Here is a 12,013-nt window from a genome sequence, read left to right as displayed (position 1 = left end):
GGAAACTTCTTTACTCAGATGGTGGTGAGAGGGAGCCAGTTGTGAACAAGCTACCAACTTAAATGGTGCATGCAAACTCGATTTCAACACTTAAGAGAAGTCTGGATAGGTACATGGATGGGAGGGGTATGGAGGGTGCAGGTTGATGGGAGTAGACAGTTTAAATGGTGCAGCCCAGACAAGATGGGCTGAAGGGCCTGTACATTTCTATGACTCCATGAGTCTATTCAGGTTCTGCCGCCGGCAGCCCATCCCATGCACTCATCTCTCTCTGCGTAAAAACTTCCCCCTGACATCTCCTCTGTACCTACTTCCAAGCACCTTAAAACTGTGCCCTCTCATGCTAACCATTTCAGCCCTGGGGAAAAGCCTCTGACTATCCACACGATCAATGCCTCTCATCATCTTATACACCTCTATCAGGCCACCTCTCATCCTCCGTCGCTCCAAGGAGAAAGGCCGAGTTCACTCAACCTATTCTCATAAGGCACGTTCAGTTTCAACATCGAAGAGAAGTTTGGACGGGAACCTCCTGGCCATGTCTTCATGCTTTTATGGGAGGGGTATGGAGGCCTATGTTCAAGATGTGGGACAATGGGACTGGGCAGAGTAACGGTTCACCACAGACTAGATGGGCCAAAGAGCCTGTTTCTGTGCTGTATGATTCTATGGCAAGTTCAAATCCCTTCATCTCTGTTCAATATTTCAACTTAATATCAGAGATGTATACAGTATACAATGTGAAATTCTTACTCTTCACAGATATCCAAGAAACAGAGAGGGAAAAACTCCCAAAGAATGAATGACAGAAACGTTAGAACCCCAAAGCCCCTCCTTCCCCCCCTCACGCACAGGCAGCAGCAAAGCGTCAACACCCAAAAAAGCAAACCCCCAGAGACTACGATCTGGAGTCCATCAAATACAGCTGTCCAACCCAACACTTCGACAACTCAACAGGCCCTCTCTCTCCAATCAACTAAAACCAACAATAGTGACAATGACGATGACCAGAAAATGGTCAGATTGCAAACACACAAAAAAAAAGAATCTTTAATGCCCCAAAGGAGAGGAATCAACTGTTTTTACACCAGATGGATTATGCCCATCTGGGACCTCAGGCAAACATGGAAGCCGCCACTAGGAAGGCACTCAACGAAAAGTCACCCAGCAACCACGAAAATAAACAGTGAACTATTTGTATCGTCACATAATTACTCACTGCAATTTAAAATTTATCAAGTTGAAGACCATTTTGAATGCGAAAGGTTAATTTTTCCCAACAGCCCTTGGAATCAATGTGAATACATGTTCAAACCCACATGATTCCCTGTTACCGGTTAAAACCAGACGTTATAATTTTACTCTGAAGTATGACTCAACGTGTTGAACGCTTCCTCAATTATTAAGTGGGTCTTCATTAACTGGAGTAAATAAGTAATGAGGTTATCCAATTTAAAGGTTCGCATCAGGAGGGATTTATTTCCTAACACTTCTGGACTGAGCTGACTGCCTGGCAGTTGCTACTTTCTTTAAATAATCCACTACGAGAAAAAGGTTGTATCATTTATGCTATGATCTCTCAAGAATGCACCTCGGGCAGCTAGAATTAAGCAATTAAGCCATTAAAAAAAATTATGCCTGCAGCGATCAAGATCAACATGTTAAACTCTGAGTCAGGGAGTTCTTTGCGGGGATATTGACACTATAAATTCAAAGCAAAATTTACACACAGTGGACACTTTATCAGGAGCATCCTGTAGCTAACAAGGAGGCCTCTGAGTGTATGTTCGTGGTCTTCTGCTGCTGTAGCCCATCCACTTCAAGGTGCAATGTATTGTGCATTCAGGCATGCTCTTCCGCATACTGTTTTAACGTGTAATTAGAATCACCGTTGCCCTTCCTGTCAGCTTGAACCAGTCTGGCCATTCTCCCCTGACCTCTCTCATAAACACAGCATTTTTGCCCTCAGAACCGCCCCTTGCCAAATATGTTGTTTTGTTTCTCCCTGGAAACTCTAGAGACTGTTGTGCATGAAAATCCCAGGAGTTCAGCAGTTTCTGAGATACTCAAACCACCCCGTCTGGCACCAACAATCATTCCACAGTCAAAGTCTCTTAGGTCACCTTTCTTCCCCATTCTGATATTTGGTCTGAACAACTGAGCCCCTTGACCATGTCTGCATGCTTTGACGCATTGAGTTGCTGCCACGTGATTGGCTGATTAGATATTTGCATTAATAAGCACGTGTACAGGCGTACCCAATAAAGTGGTCATTGAATGTCAAAGTTAAATTGTGAGTCAGGAAGCTCTTTGCTCTGATATCGACACCATAAAGTCAAAGTCAAATTAAATATCAAACTACGTATCTGCTGCTATGACATACCTAGAGATTAATTTTCTTGCAGGCATTTACGGGACAATAAAGAAATACAACAGACTTTACAAAATGCTACACATTAACCAACACCAAAAAAGAAGCAATGTTGCGAAGAAGCTATAGATTTACCCCAAAGGCATTAATTCAATTTGAAAGGCATGCAGTGGTTTGTACACCAGCCTAAACTCAACCTGTAACAATTCCCAAAGGGATTTGTACACACCGTTGTTTTGTCAGAACAAGTAGGTGAAAGGCAGGTGGGGTTGTAGAGAACACGGAATTTAACAGCAAAGTGCAGGCCCTTTGACTTACAATGTTGTGCTAATCTTTTAACTTACACTAAGATCAATGTTACCCATGCCGTCCATTTTTCTATCCTCCACTTACGTATCTAAAAGTCTCCTCAATGCCCCAGTTTGGGAACCCCTGCAAGCATCTGCCTCCACCACCACCCCCGGCCACACATCTCATGCACCCACCACTGTGTAAATGAGTTACGTCAGACATCCCCCCCAATCACTTTAAAATTATCCATCCCCCCCCCCCCCCCCCCCACCGAATTAGACATTTCTTCCTTGGGAAAATGTCTCTGGCCGTCCACTCAATCCCATGAAACAGTCATGAAAAATTACTGGGGCATCTTGATCAGCTGGGTATATGGACTGAGGGTTGGTGACTGGTTTTCTGACCAGGCAAATGTGAGGGGTTGCACTTTGAGAGACCAGGCTGAGACTTGTACAGTGATTGGGAGGGCCCCGGGAGAGTGTTATGGAATGGAGGGACTGAGCAGAGGCACATTCATGGCTCAGTGAAAGCAGTGTGGCGAGCGGATTAGGATAAAGGTGGCATTTAGCGTGCTGGACTTCCGTCAGGTCATTGGGTGTAGGAGTTGGGGAGTTAAGTTGCCGTTGGTGAGACCACTGTGTACCGTTATAGAAAGAAGTTGGTAAACTGAAAGCAGTGCGGAAAAGATTTACCAGGGTGTTGCCTGACTTTGGAAGCCTGAACTACAAGAAGTTGTGTAGACTGGAATGTGATTCCCTAGGCACAGCAAGCTGACACAAGGGTTCCTAACCTTTTTATGCCATGGACACATTAAGCAAGGGGTCAATGAACCCCAATTTGGGAATGCCTGCAAGGGCTATGCAAGACCATGAGGGACCTTTCAAGCCTGGCTGCAATAGGAGGAGGGTTGGGCCTGGGGCTGGCAACTCCATCCTGTAAAAACCCAGAGCTACAGAAATGCCAACAGAGGCTCCAAAGACCTCGTCCCTGCCAGAGGAAGGATTTTTGCCTCGAAGACCTATGAAGTTACATGGCGAAGGCAGGGATGAGAAGATGTCTATAGGTTCAGGGCGAGCTGCTGTTGCCAGCCTGTGCGCCAGGAGGGATGATGAAGAGGATTATGAGGGGCTTAGACAGCGTGAAAGCTCATCGTCCGTTACCCAGGAAGGCCTCATTAAAATCAGGTTTTTATGGTCTGATGGATGTTGAAGCTTTTGTCATCCAAAGGTTCGTGGGAAGATACTGATTCTGGGAAGTTAAGTACGATGCATGAAACTTATTGCTTAGGATCATTTAATTAAATGTTACGAGCAAAAACGAACAAGAGGGAGCTGAGAGAACAGAAATAAGACAAAAGGGGGAAAAAATAGTCTTGCTGGTCTCAAACTCAGAGGTAACACAAATTCCATTGATAAAATAGCCAGATTAAAGTAGCACGTCACCTGCTACTGAAAACCACGAAGCTTCTACAAAAATACAGAAGCAACTGAACCATAGTGTTGGCGCATGGCCTAGTGGATAAGGCATCGGTCTAGTGATCTGAAGGTCATTGGTTCGAGCCTCAGCTGAGGCAGCGTGTTGTGTCCTTGAGCAAGGCACCTAACAACACTTTGCTCTGCGACGACACTGGTGCCAAGCTGCTTGGGCCCTAATGCCCTTCCCTTGGACAACATCGGTGGCGTGGAGAGGGGAGACTTGCAGCTTGGGCAACTGCCGGTCTTCCACACAACCCTGCCCAGGCCTGCGCTGTGGAAACCTTCCAAGGCGCAAATCCATGGTGTCACGAGACTAACGGATGCCTATTAACTGAACCATAATTACTAGAAGATTCACTGAAAAATTACATGTAAATAGATGATTATTTAAAATTAGAGGCATAGGAAAATGAATTCTAATCAATGGACAAGTTACAATGAGCAATTAACCAAATAACTGGTACGTCTTTGGAATGTGGGAGGAAACTGGAGTGTCAAGGATGTGCAAACTTCCTTCATTCAGTGTCAGATTTGAACTCTGAACTCTGACACCTCAAGCTGTAACACCGCTACGCTGCCATGCACTGCATTCAAAACTATTTTAGGCCATTCTTAGGTTTTCAAAACCAAAGTTAAACCTCATTTAAAAATATTAAAATTCTCATTAGGAGCTGAGCAGGAGCTTTGCAAAGATCGTCCTCTGAGAATTCATTTTCTCTCATCTAATAGCGTTAAGTGCTACTCCCGTGGGCCGCCAGAATGATTATCACAATAATTCTACAGAGACTTCCTGTGGGAATGTACAGTTCAGGTCAGTAGTTGCAACAACAGAGAAGAGAGAAGAGTTACACGATTCAGAGAGGTACTAAAGCTAATGAAGTGCTTACATTAGTAAAGGAAGCATATCAGGTATACCTGCAGTCATGGTGGAAGTATCCTTAGTTGTTGGCATGACAGCTAGTAGTTGAAGGAAGGAGAGAAAAAAAGAGCAAGAAAGAGGAATAATCACGTTATTATACAAAATCATTCCCACACATTTAAAACTATTTAGCGATGCACTGCGGAACATGACCTCCCAGCGCTACGAGCCAACGTGGCCCAGCCACCCAACCCGAGCCTAATTGCGCAGGAACAGTTCACAGTGACCAGTTAGCCTAGTAACCGGTACGCGTTTGGGTTGCGCGAGGAAGCTGGAGCACTGGAGGAATCCCACGCGGCCCACCTGACTGACGGTGCCGGAACTGAACTCCGAACTCAGACGCCCTGAGCTGCAATAGTGTCGTGCTAACAGCTACGCTGCCCTGCCGCCATTTTGTTCTGCTGCCACATCAGGATTTACAGCACATAACATATACAGGGTATAATACATTTACATATAATAACTATTTAATATTTGGGTGGTGAGATGGAGATACGTCTCTACCAAAGGAAGTGCACATGCTCTTTTTCTCTGCTAGCCTGCAGCTCACTTTTGGGCAAGATGCTCATCCGCTCCAATCAGGGTCATGTGAAGCCATGGGGGCAGGTGGTGGACGGTCGTATGAGCAGCTGGTGCACATCACAAGTCCTGGTTATGCGACCACTGACACCAGGCAATCTCTAAAGGGTATTGATAATAGTTGGGGTCACCCGTCTTGTAAAGACACTGCCCAGAAGGCAATGGCAAACCACTTCTGTAGAAAGATTTGCCAAGAACAATCATGGTCATAAGACCATAATTGCCAATGTCACATGACATGCACATAATGATGATGCCATACGACAAGGCACATAATGATGATTTAATATATATAATTTTATTTATTTATTTATTTATTTATTTATTTATTTATTATTCAAGCTACGTAAACCTTTCCCCATGTTTTAAAATATTTTATTTTGTCCCATTAAGGAACTGGGTTCACAGGTACACTTACTTTTATTAAACTATTGTAAATAAAACAACCCATTTCTCCAAACGAACCACTCCTGAAGTTCAGTAACTAAGTTTGCATTTTCCCAATAGCCCTCTCTCACTATTGAGAGATTTGATGAATGGACAATCGCTCCTGTTGTACTAATACAACAAAGCAACAGGTCTGCGTACCTGGGCTGGTGGTTGTAGAATTTAGACTGCCAAAAGTAAACAAGGTTGGGAAACATCGATCTGATCTCCCTCAAAAAATCACCCATTACATCCATATTGGTTATGTGACATGGGCGATCATGTTCTTTCCATGACTGTGACTGTTCCTGGCAAATCTTTCTACAGAAGTGGTTTGCCATTGCCTTCTTCTGGGCAGTGACTTTTCAAGATGGGTGACCCCAGCCATTATCAGTACTCTTCAGAGATTGTCTGCCTGGCGTCCGTGGTTGCAGAACCAGGACTTGTGTGATATGCACCATCCACCGCCTGCTCCCATGGCTTCAGGTGACCCTGATCGGGGGCTAAGCAGGTGCTGCACCTCGCCCAAGGGTGACTTCCAGGCCAGCGGAGGGAAGGAGCACCTTACGCCTCCTTTGGTAGAGACGTATCTCCACCCCGCCACTGAAGGACTGACACAAGTTATTAAAAATTCTTTGCAATATCGCTTGATGAATTTCTGAAAGCATTTGGTGCATAATACAGGAGCACAGGAAAGATGAGATTTTTTTTTTAAATGGTGGACATTGTAAAATCTAAAACAAAAACAAAAAACACTGGAAATACTCAGCAGGTCAGACCACATCTGTGGGTTAAGAAGCAGTTTATGTTTAGGTCCCAGACTGTTCATTATGTGGCCTGATGTCTGAGTGTTTCCAATACTAAAACAGAAACCAAAAGATCTTTTGAGCTCACAAAATCTTTGCCTTTAGCTTTTAAGACACAGGAGCAGAATTAGGCTATTCAGCCCATCGAGTTTGCTCTGACATTCCATCATGGCTGATTTACTATCCCTCTCAACCCCATTCTCCTGCTTTAATCTCACAACCTTTAAGTAATCAAGGACATATCGACCTCAGCTTTAAATGTACCCAGGGTTTAGAGCTACAAGACTGACTTATACCATCCAGTCTTAAAATAATGATTAAAATATTGGTTTATGGAGTTTAAGGTTAACTTGTATTTGACCCAGTCCACAATAGTTAACAGAATTAACATGACAAGTGATAGGATGTCAAAGAACACATTCAGAGTCAAATAACAGTAAGGAAACTCCAGAGCCAGCAAATTCCTACACATTAACGTTACTGGAAGGCTCATCAGAGGGCAGCAGGTAGAAAATAAGATCTTTAAAGATCAGCTTCAGAACCACCTGATTTTACAACTTCAGTCTAACTCTAGACTATTCCCTTTACACAGAAACTTCCCTCTGTTCCCATACGAGTGCAATATTCCAAAAGAGTTGGAGTACTTTTCAAATTCTTTCGAACTCCTCAGAAACTGCAGGTTCCGTGTTTGAGAAATGTGCTCAACGTGGTGGGCTGTGATCGGCAGAGACAGACCCCGTCAAAGTGCTCCAGCACAGCAGAACAATTGCCCAACAGATTTCGACACAGGTCAGGTGGAGGCACTACATTTCGATTAAAGGTCACACACTCCTTAGGAAAAAACATAACGGCCTTAAAAGTCCAAATCCAGTCTCACAATGCTTCAGGACTGCTCCGTCAACCACTTGACGGAACCAAATGCAACAATCTTTAATAATCAATCAATCTTTCTCAATAATCTTTTATCCACATTAAAATGTTCAAATCTTTTGCCTCCACCATTCTTGAGGAAGTGTTCCAAAGACACTTTTTAAGAGACTTTTGGATAGGTACATGGAGCTTAGAAAAATAGAGGGCTGTGGGTAAGCCTAGTAATTTCTGAGGTAGGGACATGTTTGGCACAACTTTGTGGGCCATAGGTCCTGTATTGTGCTGTAGGTTTTCTATGTTTCTATGACACTCAGCCCTTGAGAAAACTAGTGTGTCTGAAATGGAAACCTCAAATTTTTTGACATATAAAAGTGTCCTTTATTTATGTTTTATCTATATTTTTTTAATCAGGATGCAGCTCAGAACAGGCCCTTCCAGTCCTTCGAGCCACGCTGCCCAGCAATCCCCCGATTTAACTCTGGACTAATCGCGGGACAATTTACAATGAACAATTAACCTACCAACTGGTACACCTTTGGACTGTGGGAGGAAACCAGAGCACCCAGAGGAAACCCATGCAGTCACGGGGAGAACGTAGAAACTCCCTGTGGCGGGAATTGAACGCGGGTCACCTGAACTGTTAAGCATTGAGCTAACCACTGCGTCTCCGTGCCACCCCAATTCACAAGAGAAAACTTTCTCGCCACACCTACGTCGCTGGGGCCCTTCAGATCTCGGGATTCAATAGGTCTCTTCACGGACACACAGCCACTACCCTCAAGATTTCAGTGATGTTAGCATTTGCTCCTGGGCACAAGAGATTCTGCAGAGTCTAAAACTCCACAGTAACACGCACAAAATGCTGGAGAAACTTAGCAGGTCAGACAGCACTGATGGAGGGGAATAATCAGTTGATGTTTTGGGCGGAAACCCTTCGCCAGGACGGAGGGTCTCAACCAAAAGTGTCAACTATTCATTCCTCTCCACAGACGCTGCCTGACCTGCTGAGTTCCTCCAGCATTTTGTGTGCTTGTTTCTGAGACTGATTTTTTTTTAAAAAGCTGGGATATGGCATCTGAAAGACAAAGCTCTTCCGCTAACCTTCTTCCCCACCCCCCCCCAGCAATATCACATTGCTCAATAAAACTTGTGGCAGCCCTGGAGTAACTGGGCCACTTTCCATACCTTCTGACACAGACAGACACCAGTAAAATTCATCACTGCCCCTCAGCACACACCAACACAGCCTTTGGGTCAGTTAAGGAAAAGAATAATTGGTGGTCAGGATCTCAGGGCCAGTGGGCCTATGAGACGCTGCTGAGACCTGGACTGCCCTCAGCAGGGATTTGAAGGCCCCGGGTTACAATGAACCAGCAACATTGAGCAGGCTTCTCTACTCACTCGTCCACCAGGCTTGTAATTAGAAAAAATGTCAGGCAAACATAGAACAGCACAATTCAGGTGCTTTGGCCCACAACTTTGTGCCAAACATTTAACCTACTCTAAGGTTAATCTAACTCTTCCCTCCCACATAATCCTCCATGTGCCTATTTAAGAACTGATAGAAGGAAATTTTCAAGGACGTGCTCCTATCCTCTCTGAAGGAAACCACCAACTTCACTGATTCCCAAGAACATCTGTCCCATAACTCATCAGATCACTCAAGGTGGCACTGGGAATTCAGAGGCCGTTCATCAGGACCACACACACAAAAAAAGCCCTGGGTAAACAGTAGGCGCAGGGTATCTCACAAACCATTCGCCCGATCAGGTCGCTCCAGTTCCATCTGTTGGGGGAAAGGGGTACAGTCTGCCTCCGATCTCAGAGTCCACAAAACCAGGGAAAGCAACCCTCCCTCCATCCTTAAACATGGAAAGTCATTGAGGGACAGCAAAGTGCCAACACCCATGAGGCCCTGGTTAGGCAGAAACGTTTGTGAGTTTGCGCAATATTGAACGGACTAGATAGATTGGATTTGGAGATGTCTCCAGTAGTGGGAGAGTCTAGGACCAGAGGGCAAATCCTCAGAAAAGAAGGACGTCCCTTTGGAACAGAGATGAGAAAGAACTTCTTTAGTCAGAGGGCGGTGAATCTGCAGTGCTGGAATTTGGAAAGTACTCCAAATACATTTTCCCATTCCCAGCTCCAGATGGAACCGCATTGAGAGAATTCCCTTCTCCCTTTGAAAGGAGGCAGCCTCCAGTGCAAACATAGTCACCAACACTCGGGCTGCTCTACAGTCTAAACAATACATCATACTCGCTTTATTCCACTGGGCTAGTATGTTCGATTTTACCTGTAGTACTGGAGACGGTCGTGGTGCTAGTGATGGTGGTGGTTGGAACAGAGGTTAGCTGTAGAACTGAGGAGATAATGGTTATATTTACAGGAATGTTCCATACAGATGCAATTCTGTTTTTAACTGAAACAAATAAGTTTGCTGATTATCCGTTCTTCTAAGCAGTTACCCACAGGAGACAAATCATATTGTAAAATTTCTTCTGATCCCTCAAATTCGCTGCATTTCTCTTTTCCGAGCCTCTCAACTTCTTCACTGACAGATTTCCTGGTGAATCACTTCTGAAAGTATATCCACCCCCTCGAAATGTTAATTACTGCAGCATTCCTGACAGTTATTAAGGGAAAGAACCATGGAAGATAATGGTGCCACAATACTTTCCCCACAAGCAAAGCACCACTGAAGGGTTGATGAAATTTTTGCAGCGTTTAAAACATTTTCATAAATCAGCTGAACTGGATTAAAGTGGAGAAATCAGTCACAAGATGCTGCAATGTGTCATAAGTATCCAATAACCTTTCGTCTAGAGAAAAACCGATCTCGTACTGAGAAGAGAAAGGGGATAGTAATTTAAACAAATCGATCAGGGATGCAATGCAACTCCACCTTAACCAAAAGAGGAGGTAAGAGGGAAGAGCTTTATAAATGTTATAGGCAATTAACTGAAAATTATTTAACCTACAAAAATTCAATGGATTATTTCAGGTTAATTTCAGAACAGAAATGAATCGTCATGTTGACCATCAAGGCTTGCCAATCTTTTTTATGCCGTGGGCCAATACCATTAGTGAGGGGTAGGTGGACCCTGTTTTGGGAAGCTCTGATCTAAACCAACCCAGATCAGAGAAGGAAATACCCATGAACGTACTCCCAATCTTCGTTAAAATGCCTTACTAAACCAACCCTGTTTTAGGTTAGTCCTAAACAAGGACTGTTTATGCTCAAACTTTTGAACACTTTTAGGCACAACTCCTTTATATCACCTGCCATTCTGCATCCAAAGCCAAACTTACTGGAGGAAAGGGTCAGGCATATTCAAGCTGATGGCATGAACGGTGATTTCTTCTGCCAGTAAAAAAATATTTCCCCACATCCCCCTCCTCTCGTCCACTTGTCCCTCCTCCCACTCTGGCCTCTTACCTCTTCTCACCTGCCTATCACCTCCCTCTGGCCCCCTCCTCCTTCCCTGTCTCCTGTGGTCCACTCTCCTCTCCTATCAGAATCCTTCCCCCCTCCAGCTCTTAACCTTTCCCACCCACCTAGCTTCACCTATCACCTCTTTCCCCTCCCCCCACCTTTTTATTCGGTCATCTTTTCCCTTCCTTTCCAGGCCTGAAGAAGGGTCGCGGCCTGAAACGTCGCCCGTTTATTCCTCTCCACGGATGCTGCCTGACCTGCTGGGTTCCTCCAGCATTTTATGTGAGCTGCTCAGGAATATCTCGCTTCTGGCTACAATAAAATTACTCTCAAGTTAGAGGAGCAACAGCTCATATTCCATTTGGGTAGCCTCCAACCTGCCGGCATAAACAATGATTTCTCTAACTTCTGGTAATTTCTCCTCCCTCCTTCTTTCTTTTTCCATTCCTTAGTCTGACTCCCATCTTATCCCTGCCTTTCTAGTCACCTGCCCATCACCTCCCCCTGGGTTCCCTCTTCCTTCCCTGTCTCCCATGGTCCACTCTCCTCTCCAATCAGAATCCCTCTTCTTCAGCCCTTGACCTATCCCACCTATCACCTCCCCATTTCACCTCCCCATTTCACCCCCCCTTCCCCACTCACCCAACTTCTGCCCTCACCTGGACTTACCCATCACCTTCCAGCTTGTACTCTTTTACCTCCCTTCACCTTCCCCCTTCCCAGTCCTTCCAGAACTTGCGATTTGCACCAGCTGCTCGTATGACCATCCACCACCAGCTCCATGGCTTCACGTGACCCTGATTGGGGGGGGGGGGGGAAAGGCGCTAAGTTGGTGCTACA

General features: G+C 44.9%; 1 protein-coding gene across 5 annotated transcripts in view; it reads right to left on the bottom strand.

The window, feature by feature from the left end:
- cd164l2 (CD164 sialomucin-like 2) overlaps positions 1–12,013 on the bottom strand; it is a 75,797-nt gene that overhangs the window by 16,059 nt on the left and 47,725 nt on the right. For 3 of the 5 annotated variants that reach the window (XM_059949185.1, XM_059949187.1, XM_059949188.1), the window contains exons 4-5: positions 10,034–10,099; positions 5,053–5,094 (exon numbers count right to left, since the gene is read on the bottom strand). The exons of 1 other annotated variant lie outside the window; for it this stretch is intronic. In XM_059949185.1, coding sequence (XP_059805168.1) covers positions 5,053–5,094; positions 10,034–10,099 — 108 coding nt within the window. The remainder of the gene's footprint in view (positions 1–5,052; positions 5,095–10,033; positions 10,100–12,013) is intronic. One more of the 5 variants, XM_059949186.1, reaches the window with a different exon arrangement.

The sequence above is a fragment of the Hypanus sabinus genome, chromosome 24 (assembly GCF_030144855.1).
Source record: "Hypanus sabinus isolate sHypSab1 chromosome 24, sHypSab1.hap1, whole genome shotgun sequence".
NCBI classification, from domain to species: Eukaryota; Metazoa; Chordata; class Chondrichthyes; order Myliobatiformes; family Dasyatidae; genus Hypanus; species Hypanus sabinus.
This window is presented reverse-complemented; position numbering and strand designations above follow the sequence as displayed.